We start from the raw sequence: 15869 nt of genomic DNA on the forward strand, positions 1-15869 counted from the left end.
GAGACTTCTTTCAAAAACATTACAAAATCTTTCGTCAATCTAAACGTGAACGGTAGTGTAAAACTTTATTTATGGTAAAGCACTAATGCATTATAGACAGAACATAAACATAACTGCTTTGAAACAATGTGTATTGTGATATAATTTTTTTACTTGACTACTATAACTGTGACTTACATTATTAATTTATCATAAAATAAATGTTAACAGTGAACCTGGTTTATTTCATTGTAATGAGCTGGTTAATTCAGTGTTATTTAGTGTCAGTTATTATTATTATTTCTATATTATATATAGATCTAAATTTTTTATGTGCCAATCAACTCACGGACCACAGTTTGTGCACCACTAAATTAGCCTCAATGTCTCTCGAAAACAGAATATATCTGCTTTTTTCTTGTTTTTGTTTTTTTTGTAGGGTGACTCGTTGTCTACAAGTCTCCATGTGGATTTTGGAGATGGCATCTCAGTGTCATACTCCAATATAAGTCGCCTTGGTGACAGCATCACACACACGTACAGGGTCGCTGGGATATTCAGGGTCACCGCACATGCTCAGAACAGTCAGGGGTCTGACAGCAGCTCTGTCTATCTGCACATCACTAGTATGTACATGACCACACTCATATATTTCTAAGAATTTGAATTTTCTTTAAGAAGCCACTGCCATCACTGTAAAGAAAAAAACACTATCTGTCACAGTGACTGCTGTCACACTAAATTACCTCTATGCCACTCACTGCACATCTAGACTATCTATTTCTGAACCAGCTCTCAATGAAGGATGTGTAGAAGCAGAAATTGCTGTTGTGTACGGTGCTAAATGTGATCGTTATTGACTTCATATTGTGTCTGATTGGATATCACGTCCGATGTGTCGTGTTAGGTCCCGTGGAGCGTATCTTTCTTTCGACACCGGTGGTCGTCATCAGAGGAAGAGAGGCCAACCTGACAGCAGTGCTGTGGCCCAGTCAGCCCAAGACCACTACCTTCTACTGGTGGTTCAATAACAGCACAGAGGTTCAAATGCTGAGTATTTGTATACATGTGGCCCAGAGGCCCAGATCAGTTAGGCAGCTATTCCAGTATTACTTTTGACCTCTAACAAAGCAAAGGCTCTGCAAAAGATATTGTGTTTGCCAGGGTCAGAGAGGTAAACCTGTTTTAGGATGGATTCGGATTGAGGTCTAATAAGTAAAAAGCAAAGCCACGTTTAAGTGGGGGAGGTACACTGTTTTTCCCCTTTGCAGAACACCTGCTACCAAAAGAAACAGAATAACTAAATTCTAACTCTGTCAAAATAATGTTTGTTGAATGACAGGCATAGTTGGGAAAACACAAGCGGAAAATGCTCCCAGTTAAAAAGCCCAGATAGAATTTTAAGATCTCTTGTCATAAGGCAACGTTTTATTGGGCATTTAATCTACCGTTCCAAAGTTGGGAGTCTATGATTTATATATATATATTTTTTTTTAAGCAATTGATACTTTTAGTCAGCAAGGACAAATTAAATTGATTACACTAAAGACTTTTATAATGTTACAAAATATTTGTATTTAAAATAAATGCTGTTCTTTCCAGCTTTGTTCATTAAAGAGGGGGGGGGGGGGGGCGATTGTGGTTTCCACACTGAATCAAGCTTCACAAGCATTTTCAACTGATAAGAATAATAATAAGAAGAAATGTTATTGAGCACATAATCAGCATACTAGAATGATTTCTGAAGGATCGTGGGACACTGAAGACTGGAGTAATGTCTACTGAAAATTCAGCTTTGTGATCACAGAAATAAATTACTTTTGAAAATATATTGAAAAAGAAATCAATTATTTTAAATGGAATAATATTTCACAATATTACTGTTTCACTGTATTGATCAAATAAATGCAGCTGTGGTGAGCATAAGAGACTTCTTACAAAAACATGAAAACATCTTACAGACTCCAAACTTTTGTACAGTAGAATATATTGTCAGTATTGCTGGCATTTAGTTTTTGCCTCTGTTTTAATTATTGCTTAATGTTCTCAAGATTATCACATACTTTATTCTGGTTTCTTGTGTCATGCAGAATTAGGGTAGATTTATTATTGGCATATGAATCACTATTTAATTATGCTTTCAAACATCACTGAATTATGTTTCTAATCACACTATGAGATCAATCAGTTCAGGTCTTAACATTTCTAATATGAAACACAAAAAGTGGTTGTGCAGCTTTTAATGGTTATGCATCGTTTTATTTGATTATCAGGATTATTTTAGAGTGATGCAAACAGAACACAGTTCCATTGAAATGCATCAAAAATGTTTCCCAGTTTTGCAGTCCAGATTTGTTTTATAAGCCAGTTGTTTTTGTTTGTGGTTGCATTTAATGTTTAATAAAGTAATAATATACACCAAAGAGTGCAGCCAGGCAAAAAGCAGAGCCTCCAGTGTGTTAGGGATATTAAAAAAAGAATATACTTGTGAATAATTTAAGTGAAGTAAATGCATGAACTTAACCTATTATAGACTAAAAGTACAATGTTTTTGTATTCACTACTTTCATTACCATGGAAAACTAGGCAGCATTAAAGTGTTACCGCGTTGTTTTGAATGAATGTGAATGTTAAAAAGCCATTTATAAATGTCATTCTATTTTAGTGCTGCTGCCCAACATCATGTTCCAGAACAAGCAAAAATAGATCAGCAATGCCCTCCATATTATTACAAATACATTTCACAAACGGAGTGGCATGTTAAGAAATACTAGGAAAAAGGATCAAGATTTCCAAGACCAATATATCTACGGAAAGCCCCGAGATCAAAAGCATGACTACTGAACCATGAAACACAGCGGGAGTTTGGTCATGTAGGGCTGTAACTGGTTTCTGCTATAAATGATTCTGCCACTCACAAATCAGGCAGAGTTGTGATTTACTTTCCTGTTTCTCTGCATAGCTAAATCTGAACCGAACGTCTCACATGTGTGTGTTTTTAGCCACTGATCACACTGGAAGGAAGTGTTTCACACACATTCACACGAGAGGGACCTAACTCCGTCACCGTACAGGTGTCGGCAGGAGGCACAGTCCTACAGGATGTGAAAATCATCACTGTCAAAGGTGAAGACCTCCTGTAGTCATGAACACTGCAGTGTTCTTTGAGATACAGAATGTGATATTTTTAGCTTCACTAAGAATTGAAAACACTCAGAATTTAGAGGAATTTTAGGCAGAGCTTCTCTGCAAAAGAATAAACCCTGTTCCTATCCCTCCATCTTGTTTCTCTCATTCCTAGACTTCTTCCGTTCTTTACTGCTGTCGTTCTCTCCTAACCTGGAAGAGCACAACCCGTCGGTTACCGAGTGGAGACAGGACGTGGGGCGAGTTGTCAGGGCAACGCTCTCTCAGGTATACTGAGCTTAAAGTCCATCATCAGTTCTTGTTAGAGTGCTCTGTTCATGTCACTGAAAAGAACTCATGAAATTTCTTGAAAGGCTGCTGATAGCTCACCACGCTTCCTCTCTCTTTAGCTATTCTCTTTCCTTTCTCTCAAACGCTGCTGGTTTTAAGCCTGATGGCTCTTTCTGGGCTCTCTGGCGAGGTTTGTGTTTGGCTGAGAGGCTTTACGTGCTCTCACGCATCCATCTGATTTCCCCTCAGTCTGAGAGCGAGAGATAGGGTAATGTAGTGCTACTGGCAAGAGTGAATCACAGGAGTTCAGAGTGAATATTGATGCGGCAACTGAGAGACTCTAAAGCCAGTCAGCCAATTAAAGAACAGAGCCAAAGAACTGCTCCGCAGAACTCCATTACAATGAGTCGCTCAAGCACAAATATAATGGTCTCCCAATACCTCTGCATTTTCAACTTGAACAGTGCTTTCAGTATGGTTACACAACATCATATCATAAATATTACAACCATCTCGAGATTCACTAGAATGACTTATTATGATTTGCAAACATTAACTGAGATATTATTAATGTGCAAACGGGCATGAAATGATTGACTAGCTTTTATGCATGAATTAGATCCCGTCATGAATGTTGCATGCTGATAAATGTAATGTTTATTAGTGGATGAAAAATATGTGTGTGTGTGTGTGTGTGTGTTTTCTAGGTTTGTGGCTTCCCTAAGGACCAGTTGTTGGTGTCTGTGTTTCCTGGATCTCCAACTGCCGCTGAGCTCTTCATCCTACCTGAGACGAACCAGTCGGCATTCAGATCACACACAGAGGAGCAGCTTGATAAGGTAAGAACCACACACACACACACACACACACACACACACACACACACACACACACACACACACACACACACACACACATTGAAATAAAATGCTTTGCTATGATCTCCTCAAATGACAAGGTCTGATGATTGATACAATCTGTTAAAATAACCTATTATGATTCTCTGATGGCTAAATAAATTATAGTGGCAATAAAAACAGGCTTTATTACTAGCGAATAAACCTGCTGAAAAATACATACACTTACTTTAAAAATGTCATGGGCTGAATTTGTAATGCCTAGCAACCATAAAGGGAAATAAAAACTCCTGTCAAATTAATACTTGACAATAATTAAAATTTATGCTAAAACAAGCACTATTTTTTTATTGCATTTTCAGCTAATATAGGGTGATGACCTACAGGGTACGGCTTTCCGAATGAACAATTTTATATGATCATTTAAAGACATTTTAAGTGGCTTACGAATGATTACTATTCACAAATAAAGCCTTTTTTGCAGCCTTTATAAATATTGTTTTGATAAACTCAACACAAATAGACTGCCGTTCAAAAGTTTGGGATCTGTAAAAAAAAATCAGACAGAAATGAATACATTTATAATGTTATACAAAAGATTTCTATTTCAAATAAATGTCGTTCATTAAACGTTCAATTCATCAAAGAATCCTGATTTCCACAAAAATATTAGTCTAGCTGTTTTTAACATTGATAATGATAAGATGTCAGCATATTAGAATGATTTCTAAAGGATTATGTGACTCTGAAGAATGGAGTAATGAAAATGAATAGCTGAAAATTCAGCTTTGCCATCACAGGAATAAATTAAAATTTGTAAATATATTAAAATAAAAAACAGTTATTTCAGTAATATTTGTAATAATATTTCATAATATTGCAGCCTTGGTGAGCATAAGAGACTTTCAACAACATTAAAAAACTTGCCGACCTCAGACTTGTGAACGGTAGTGTATGTTCAATTAATGACCGTGATTTTAGTAATCAATTTAGTAATAATTTACACACATTTACTGCTTTAATGTTGTAACATTGCGTATTAAATATTTAATATAATGATCTGGTCGATTAATACAAGGCTTTTCATTATAGATCATTTAGAAAAATAACAGGTTTCAATTAGCACTTCACTATTTTAGACCTCCTATTCATCATCATCACTCACCATCATCTTCCTCTTGTTTTCAGATGTTGGAGGTCTTCATGAACGCTTTAAATCAGAACCTGATCCAGTTTGATCTGAAGCCTGACACACGGGTCACTGTGTCTTTATCTCAGCTCACACTGGGTAAGACCTGAACTCAAGTTTCTGTTCCTAAGGATTTAATAGGACAACCCGTGTTCTCAGATGACTCTTCCAGAGGAACACAAAATGCATTTCACTGGTTCTGTCTGTGGTTATAGAGCTTGTTGTCTTTTGTTCTGAATTGCATTAAAGGTGCCTTGTGTAATGTCCGCCAAAAAATCTATTCATACTCCACATTCCATACCAGATGGGGGCAGTATACCTCCAGAAACTGAGTTGGTCTACTCTAGAGTAACAACCGAGAAACGGCATAGTCTCTATGCTCCGCCCCTAACTTCACAACGACCCTAGAGCCATAGCCGAAGCCGAGCCAACTCCTAATAGAGGACGTTTTGACTCCAGAGGAACACTGGTTGATGTCAAGTGATTTTGAAATATGACATCTTCAAGCTACTCCCCTTCACCTTTACCAATGAATATGTTCATATTCGTTTTGTTCATATTACATTTTTATTGTTAGTTTGAATTACATTCATTTGACAGACAGCATTCGCTGATGTTGACCAAGCTAGCGCCCAGAGCTGCCAACTCTTACGCATTCACCGTGAGACACACGCATTGACCCTTCGCAAAGACCCGCCCCCCTTAGTTACTGTCGCTATGTCAGACAAGCTACGCTGCTCTCAAGCCACACCAATGTTCTCCAAGCGGGAAGGAAGTCGACCGGAAGTTGAAGCCGGCCGCGTGCCACCATCTTGTAGCAGAACTTCACCTGCTGTTAGCATTCCATTGACTCCCATTCATTTTGGCGTCACTTTGACAGCGAATAACTTTATATCTGAGGCGTTTGAAGACTCCATTTGTCCATTATTTATTTCTAAAGAAACACGACAATGTATAAAAGGCTCCATTACCTTGTAGCTTATGTTATGGCCCCGTAGAAGCAGTTTTTGTAAAAGTAGGCTAACGATTGCGTCATAACCACGCGACTCTCTGTCGCACAGTAGAGAGATTACCGTATGGACGGGAGGAGAAGCTCGCGGGCAATCGGGGGGACGTGTAGGCAAAATGACAAAATAATTAATCAGAATACCTAGCAAAAGTTTCTCCTGCTCCAAGCTCATGGAAACCTCCTACTCACGCTCTCCGTCTCTGCAAGATTCGGAAGGGAATGATTCAGAATTCTCTTGCCACAGCCACTAGAAGACAGACAGGTTGTTCACGTCACATCTACGTCGTCAAGCTCAGTTTGAGTCTGCGCGTCAGGAACGGAAGTCCTAAAAAAATCGCTAAAAATGGGCTTCACTTGTCTCAATTGAGTTCCAATGAGATGGCTCTGTCCACTTCTTATACTGTCTATGATGTTCTCACGCAGTGAAACATACATCGCGGAGCAGAGAGGAGACTGACAGCACGTTGACAGACAGGACAGACCAGGTTACTTTTCGGTTACTTTTGATATTAAACATATTAAACAAAGTCTCACCTTTCAAATTTGGTCATTTTTTAAAAGAAATTTAAACGATACATACCGTTTTGTGGCTCTTAAATGTGTCTGACAGATCGCTGTAGTGTAGAGCATCAGTTAAAGCTGCTTGTGAACTGATCATCTCTTCCTTCTAGTTCATTTATAGCATCAAATAAACATGAATGAACATAAGAAGGAATGTTGTTTTAAACCGCGGAAAGGCGTCATTACATTCCGTTTTTCAAGTTCAAATCCTCCCATGTTAATCTGCTATCTCTCCTGACTGCTTTGTCGGACAAAATGGCGGATGGCGGATTATGATTGGTTAGATTGCCTGTCAATCAAGCTCCGACACTTTTCACACGCTCTCACGCCACACATCAATTTTCTCACGTACAGAAAAATCGCGAAGCAAAGAGGACACGGAGACCGACAGACTAGACAGAGCAGGTTAGTTATGATATAACTAATAGCTAATAGTAAAAAAACACGAACACTGTTGTTGGTGGTAAGGGTCTCTTGCCAAGGGCTTCAGCCATTCTTCCGCTCTCTTCCCTGAACTGAAATGTAGTAGTGGGCTGTACTTTCCACACGATTGACATCAGGTTCAAGTACGCCCACAAGCCGTGCGAGTTATTCGTGTATTGCAGTTTGGCTGGTGGTTATGTTGCCCGCATACCGCCTCCCATGGCCGAAACTGGTATTATGACACCTGTCGGGCCGTGGCTAGTAATTTAGCATGCTAATTCAGGTTGATATCTCTGCAGCACTATAACTTGTAATTTTTTTAATGACATCATCACCCTTATTTCTTCTCATTCTTTTGATGCGTGTAGCTCATTTTTTGGATATTTTTACCTCAATTCTTACACATGGCACCTTTAAACTGTCTACCGCATTGTGTTCTGCATTTAATTGCAGCCTCATTGTGGTAAATTACAGCGCTGCCTGTGGTTATGTGAGGTGACTTTACGCTTCTGTGGTTATATAAGGTACACTAAATGATTACTTTGCTTAGGCTCCATTGTGTCAAATCCTTCAAACTTCTCTTGGTGCTAGAAATCCTAGAGAACAGATACTCTACCCTGGACTTTAGATTAATATTGATAATGCGGAGCCTGTCTGAGCATGACCAATATAGTGAGTTGGAAATGACATTACAGGATCATAAAGAGTGTCTCTCTGCCACATATAATTCTACCCTTTTCAGACACGGCCATTTGTCTTCATTGCTCCGAACAGGAAAAGGTTCAGATTGCCTCCTGCATTCTGCCGAAAGGTCACAATCATCATGCGTCAACCCTCAAAGGGCTGAAGGATGGACTGCAGTGTGCGCGCGCGTGTGTGTGTGTGTGTGTGTGTGTGTGTGTGTGTGTGTGTGTGTGTGTGTGTGTGTAAGTGTGGTGAACGAGTGAGACAGTTTTTAGAATTACTGAAATGGACATGCTCTGAGAGACAGTAAAGAGATTTGTGGTCAACCGATTTTTTTTGTTTTCACAGTTGTTGTTATAGCAGTAACATATACACATTGTCTTTATTTCTGTTTTTAGAGATTATTTCTGAGAAAAGAAAAATTTAGAATCATTGCTAGGAACTCATTGCAAGAGTTATTGTGAAAATCCCAGCAATTTTAACAATGTCAGAACAGTTAAATCTCAACGAAAATGTTCTTTTTTATGCAATGATTAAATTATTTGATTGTCATTAATGGGCATAATACATTATGAAATGGGCATTACATATAAATATAAAATTCTTGAAATAAATGTTTTTCAACTACTTGCTATATCGTATTTGATACAGCGGTTTCAATATGATCAGTCTATGTAACCAATGTATGAAAGATTAAGCATAGTAATTAGTCATTTTATAATATCCATAATTACATAGTTACATATAGTTAATCGGACAAGTTTCCCTTGACAAATAAATATATGCATTGTCACACGAAGGAGCACATTTTGGAAATTATATTTAAAGGTTTTTGGGGAAAGTATTGAGGCCTTAGAACACTATCCTTCAAATAAGCACACATCATTGTATGCTAAAATACCTATTCAAATTATAAGAAACCATCACTCATTTAAGATGATACATTTTTTGCAAGAACATGCAATTAAATATGAAGTACATACAATGCATTTTTCATAGATTATACATAATGAATATATATATATATATATATATATATATATATATGCATTATATACAGACTTCAAGTACACTGTGAGATAGCTAGACATTGAGACTAACTAAAGTTATGCTGTCTGCCTGCAGCGCCTCTGGTGGACTCCAGTGTTCTCCCCAGTGGCTCTGCCATGCTTTTACTGGTTTCTCTGGGCCTGGTGGGATTGGCCATTCTCTTCATCTACAAATTCAAACGGTAAGCCTCACCTCTCCCAAATCCTCCAATTCTGCTCAACAAATCTAGGCTAATTATGGCAGACTGTTATTTTCAAATGCCCTGGAAAAACCAGCCAATGCTGACAAATGATCATCACCTTAATTTATTGGCATCAGTAACAGTTTCCTCTACTTGGATTAGCAACAAAAAAGTGCATCCAGTTTTTTTCCACAACACTACTTTTGGTTCTGTCTGCTCAGTAAAATCCCATGGATCCATGTGGAGACAGAGGATACCCATGAGAAGGAGCCTGAGATGATCAGTGCTGTCGAACAGGAGAAGAACGGCACACGTACAACAGCCACTTCGTTCACGTCATGCAGCACACACACCACACACACACTGTTTCCCACGAACACTGGAACACACAACAGCTTCAGCCATCTGCCACCTTCGAGAGAACTGATGGAGAAAGAGCTGGAGGCTCAAAACCCAGGTGAGAGAAGTGATCAAACCATACACAACGCATGTTCTAGGTCATGTCTAATATTGCTACTGGAGGGCCACTGTCCTGCAGAGTTCAGCTCCAACCCTAATTAAACACACCTGAAACTTCCAGGCAGGTGTGTTGAGACAAACTCTGGCCCTCCAGGACCGAGTTTGGACAGCCCTGTTCTAGGTTTTGTTGTGTTGTTGTTAAATTTATCTACTCTGTGGAATCTATCTGTGGAAAAAAGTACACTTTAGAATACTTCTAAAAAGAGAATTTCACTTTGTGTGAACTGAACGTAAGATTTTCAGGCACTTAATTGCATTTTATTTACAATTAAATTAAAATGTATTATTGTTTCATATATTAAATGCAATTAGTTAAGCTAAAGAGTGCTTTTTGACACACCAAAGTAATTTCATAATTATTTAAAAAATATGGATAAAGTGTACTGCCGCATGTACTGACAAGCATTTATTGGACACTAAAATTTACTTTGATGTAATTTCTATTGAAACTTGAATGTCATGTATTTAAACATATTTGTAATTACATACAGTGAGGAAAATAAGTATTTGAACACCCTGCTATTTTGCAAGTTCTCCCACTTAGAAATCATGGAGGGGTCTGAAATTGTCATCGTAGGTGCATGTCCACTGTGAGAGACTAAAAAAAAAAATCCAGAAATCACAATGTATGATTTTTTAACTATTTATTTGTATGATACAGCTGCAAATAAGTATTTGAACACCTGAGAAAATCAATGTTAATATTTGGTACAGTAGCCTTTGTTTGCAATTACAGAGGTCAAACGTTTCCTGTAGTTTTTCCACCAGGTTTGCACACACTGCAGGAGGGATTTTGGCCCACTCCTCCACACAGATCTTCTCTAGATCAGTCAGGTTTCTGGGCTGTCGCTGAGAAACACGGAGTTTGAGCTCCCTCCAAAGATTCTCTATTGGGTTTAGGTCTGGAGACTGGCTAGGCCACGCCAGAACCTTGATATGCTTCTTACAGAGCCACTCCTTGGTTATCCTGGCTGTGTGCTTCAGGTCATTGTCATGTTGGAAGACCCAGCCTCGACCCATCTTCAATGCTCTAACTGAGGGAAGGAGGTTGTTCTCCAAAATCTCGCAATACATGGCCCCGGTCATCCCCTCCTTAATGCAGTGCAGTCGCCCTGTCCCATGTGCAGAAAAACACCCCCAAAGCATGATGCTACCACCCCCATGCTTCACAGTAGGGATGGTACTCATCATTCTTCTTCCTCTAAACACGTTTAGTGGAATTATGACCAAAAAGTTCTATTTTGGTCTCATCTGACCACATGACTCTCTCCCGTGACTCCTCTCGATCATCCAAATGGTCATTGGCAAACTTAAGACGGTCCTTGACATGTGCTGGTTTAAGCAGGGGAACCTTCCGTGCCATGCATGATTTCAAACCATGACGTCTTAGGGCCCTATTTTAACGATCTGAAACGCAAGTGTCAAAGTGCAAAGCGCAAGTAACTTTGTGGGCGGGTCTTGGCGCTGTTGCTATTTTCCCGGCGGGATAAATGACTCTTGCGCCAGGCGCAAATCTAAAATGGGTTGGTCTGAAGAGCTTCATTATTCATAGGTGTGGTTTGGGCGTAACGTGAAATAAACCAATCAGAGCGTCATCTCACATTCCCTTTAAGAGCAGGCGCGCTTGTTCTAAAGCAGATTTCTATCATAACGGCGGATTTGCCAGGCGCGCGCCAGGAGCAGTTCACAGCCAAGGAGAGCAACGCTCTCGTCAGGGACGTTGGGGATGGAAAAACCCGCCCAAATTAACTTTGGTTAAAAAGGCGTATGATAATTTGGGTAAATGTGTAAGCTAGATGTATGCTTTTATAATAAATGAAGTTTTATGTAACAAAGTTCGGGAGGAGCATGTTCAGGTAATCATCCAATCAATACAAGAAGAAGCCAGTATAAATAAAGCCTTTCCTTACCTCCTGTCTCATGACAAATTTCTCAGCATCCCGCCACCACCCCATCACCTCACTTTCAGATGGGTCTGCTCATAGATACCTATGATCTATACATTCATAGGGGGGAGTGCTCTGGGGTCGGGCCGAATTCCGAGCTCGGAGCCCTCCCCCCGGACAGCAAGCCAAATACGCATTATAATATTACATCAGATTTCATTAACATGTGAACTCGTGAAATTGTCTATCTATCTATCTATCTATCTATCTATCTATCTATCTATCTATCTATCTATCTATCTATCTATCTATCTATCTATCGTAATAATGTATGATTTGCAAAAATGAAAACTGCTGCTTCTGTGTGTAGATGAGAGAATCAAAGTGCGCGTAGTGCACGCGCTACATTGATTATGGCCAAGCATGCGCCCTTAAAATAGCTTATGAATAACATGCGCAACGCGCCACTGACTTTAAACTATTTTTTCCTGCTTAGTGGCGCAATTGTTTTCTAAACCTGCAAAATAGCACGAAGGAACGTTTGCGCCGGAACACGCCTCCTTTTTTGCGCTGAACCGCCCAGGGAGCGCAAGTTCATTCCCTAGTTTAGCGACGTGCTTCTGTGGAGTGAAAAGCGCGCTTTGCGCGGGTGCAAAATAGGAATGATACATGCGTCGGTGTACAAAGTCAATTGCGCTGGGTGCAAGATAGGGCCCTTAGTGTATTACCAACAGTAACCTTGGAAACGGTGGTCCCAGCTCTTTTCAGGTCATTGACCAGCTCCTCCCGTGTAGTTCTGGGCTGATTTCTCACCTTTCTTAGGATCATTGAGACCCCACGAGGTGAGATCTTGCATGGAGCCCCAGTCCGAGGGAGATTGACAGTCATGTTTAGCTTCTTCCATTTTCTAATGATTGCTCCAACAGTGGACCTTTTTTCACCAAACTGCTTGGCAATTTCCCCGTAGCCCTTTCCAGCCTTGTGGGGGTGTACAATTTTGTCTCTAGTGTCTTTGGACAGCTCTTTGGTCTTGGCCATGTTAGTAGTTGGATTCTTACTGATTGTATGGGGTGGACAGGTGTCTTTATGCAACGACCTCAAACAGGTGTATCTAATTTAGGATAATAAATGGAGTGGAGGCGGACATTTTAAAGGCAGACTAACAGGTCTTTGAGGGTCAGAATTCTAGCTGATAGACAGGTGTTCAAATACTTATTTGCAAATACTTATTTGCAGGACATGCACCTACGATGACAATTTCAGACACCTCCATGATTTCCAAGTGGGAGAACTTGCAAAATAGCAGGGTGTTCAAATACTTATTTTCCTCACTGTATTTGTAATGATGAATTTGCAATGTAGTACATTTAAATTATATGAACTTTAAATGTAATATCAAGTAACACACTACAGTTAAAATTATAATCAAATACTTTACATGTGCATTAGTATGTTAGTCAACACTACAAAATAAGTGTTCTTTAAAGCATGATGTATGTTAAAAACGATGTACTTGACTATTACAAAGTGCACTTTTTAGCGCAATTTTCCACCGGACAAAATTGCGATTGTTAACTCATGATTTCTGTTCTGTCTGTGCGCACCAATCTTGCACTTCTATCTACGCCTTAACCAGACCACCTAGAGACTTCGGGTTTTCGGCATTATGTTAAGGAAGGTCTAATCTCGGGAACGCAAAAAAAAAAAAAATCCAGGAAAAAATTTACTATCTCTTAGTGTTGTGATCCCATGATGTGAGAAAATTGTACTATAACAGTTTTTATTACTTGTTTAAAGTTTACTTAAGTGTGTTCAGAAACAGTCATGAAAGTGTGCTCTCTTTAAGTACACTTGAGTGGCTTTTCATTTCATATATCATCTGAAAATACAGTTTTTAAAAAATATACTTTTAAGTCATTTTCTGTCACTTTAATGTTTATAAAGATGTGATTTGGTGCTCAAGGTGCATGGGGAGAGACATGCTTGTTTTGTGGCTATCTGTTGTTTGTAAGCGTGAGGTCAGTGGATGGACCCTAATTCATTCATTCTACTTTTATTACTCTGCTCTCAGGGAATGTGATTGTCTTATGAGTGTTTTTGATTCACAGTAATCAAGGACTGATCCCATGACACTGAGGTGGAAAGCATTGATCACAGATTTGCCCTTGCCTGTTGGTTGCAATTACTGTGAATTTCTGCTTTGTGTGTGTGTGTGTGTGTGTGTGTGTGTGTGTGTGTGTGTGTGTGTGTGTGTGTGTGTGTGTGTGTGTGTGTGTGTGTGTGTGTGTTTAGGAGGCCTTGGGGTTGGAGAGCGGCTAAGGACCAGACAGATTCCAAACTGCACCAATGTCTGAAATGAAGGAAGGTTTAATGATGAAATATCAATTGTATAAGATGTATAATTATACCATTTTCTCCCTCAACTTTTCCTGTTATTGTGGTGCTTATGCCTTTTTTTATTATTGTGGTGTTTTACATTTGAGCTATATAAATAAACAATTACTTAAGTGTTAATCAAGGTATTATTAATTATAGGTGTAAATTAAATCAAAATCTCTACTGAAAACATTTAGAATAAAATTTTATCAGCTCTTAAGTAGTAGTTTCTTTCAACCCAATACAATTCTTTCTTAAAGCGATCTGCAAAACTGATCTATTCTTCCTAAGCAGGGGCACCAAATTCCTTTTGTAAAAGTAAGAGATCATTCTCTGCATGCTATCTTGTAGATATATTAAGATTATCACATTTGTAAACTAACAGCTCACTTTTAGAAAATCAAAAAGTCATATGCTACACTTTCATACAGGAAAATCAATATTTAATCATTTGAAATATGCTTATAGTTGTATAGTTATACAATGTATGTTTATATTGATGCTTACCTCACCTGAATTGATAGTGACTCTGAGATGTTAAGAGGTCATAAGGAGCATGGTTTTAGGATCAAATCGATGTATATGGCACAAATAGAGGTTGGTACCTTCATCTGTGTAGAAGCCTCATCTGCTGAACGTGTCCATTTGTGCCTTGGCAATGTGTATTACTATTGTAAGATGGCAACATATTCTTAATTTGGTTCATATTCACAATACTGTATTCCTAGAAGTATACTCATTTGGGCGCATGTTTCATTGCTGCTAATAGCTGACAGCCAGTTTTATATTTGACTGTGAACTGAAAGTCACTTTAATCTGAATAAATGTATTTTTACATTATTGACTGCCCACTGATTCTTTACAATGGATTTTAATGACATTTCTATAGAAGTGGATGGCCTGTGTCCCAGTTTCTCTAGGCAATTTCCAACCACCCATCATTGTTCATTTCTCCAGTAAATAGTCTAGCAGATGACCTGACACTGAAGAATATTTAATAGGATCACGCTAAATGAAAGGAAACAAAAGAGCTTCTCTGCTGAAATGAAAGTAAACACTGCGATTCAGCATAATCTCCATTGTGCACCGTTCCAGGTATATTTTCTATTTACTGTCAGTTTCTTTCCTGTATTGAAATTTTTTTAGAAGTTTGAGTAGGACAAATTGAAGAGCCAAGCCTTGAAACATGGCAGTGTGAAACACCTGTAGTGTGGGATCAGTCATCTGTATTTTATTATTTTCCCAGATATATATTAGTGAAAAGTTGTCCATTTTTAGGAGTACACTGACAGAAATGACTACTTTTATCTTGCAAGGATGCATTAAATTGATCACAAATGACAGTAAATATATATATATATATGTATATTTTAATAAATGCTGTTCTTTTGAACTTTCTGTTCATTAAAGAATCCTGAAAAATATTAGGCAGCACAAATGTTTTTGAGCTCCAAATCAGCATATGTCACAGGTCAGCTGTAGCGATGATTCCAACAAAGATGCGTGATGCAGAAAGACGATCAAATAACATTGGTCACACTTTAGATTAGGCTCCAATTCTTACTGTTAAAGTCCACATGAAATCAAAATTGACCATACTTACTTTGTTTGCCTAAATTGATCGTTTTGTGGTGAACAATTCATCCATGCAAGTCAATCCACACAAAAAAATTTTTTGGCTTCGTAATCTTTAATCAAAATCTGAAAATGCCCCTCCCCTCTGCATTGGAGGACCTTC

At 38.6% G+C, this 15869-nt stretch overlaps 1 protein-coding gene across 1 annotated transcript in view; it reads left to right on the top strand.

Moving 5' to 3' along the window:
* sorcs3b (sortilin related VPS10 domain containing receptor 3b) overlaps positions 1-14121 on the top strand; it is a gene marked incomplete at its 5' end in the record, with an annotated part of 59290 nt that extends 45169 nt beyond the window's left edge. Inside the window, 9 exons of the mRNA XM_081347820.1 lie at positions 419-605; positions 887-1020; positions 2982-3105; positions 3281-3393; positions 4104-4235; positions 5442-5541; positions 9245-9350; positions 9572-9807; positions 14048-14121. Of these exons, the coding sequence (XP_081203946.1) occupies positions 419-605; positions 887-1020; positions 2982-3105; positions 3281-3393; positions 4104-4235; positions 5442-5541; positions 9245-9350; positions 9572-9807; positions 14048-14109 (1194 nt within the window). The 3' untranslated portion in view covers positions 14110-14121. The remainder of the gene's footprint in view (positions 1-418; positions 606-886; positions 1021-2981; positions 3106-3280; positions 3394-4103; positions 4236-5441; positions 5542-9244; positions 9351-9571; positions 9808-14047) is intronic.
* Positions 14122-15869: the final 1748 nt, after the last annotated feature.

The sequence above is a fragment of the Scardinius erythrophthalmus genome (genome assembly GCF_964197995.2).
Source record: "Scardinius erythrophthalmus genome assembly, chromosome: 19".
In the NCBI taxonomy this organism is placed as follows: Eukaryota; Metazoa; Chordata; class Actinopteri; order Cypriniformes; family Leuciscidae; genus Scardinius; species Scardinius erythrophthalmus.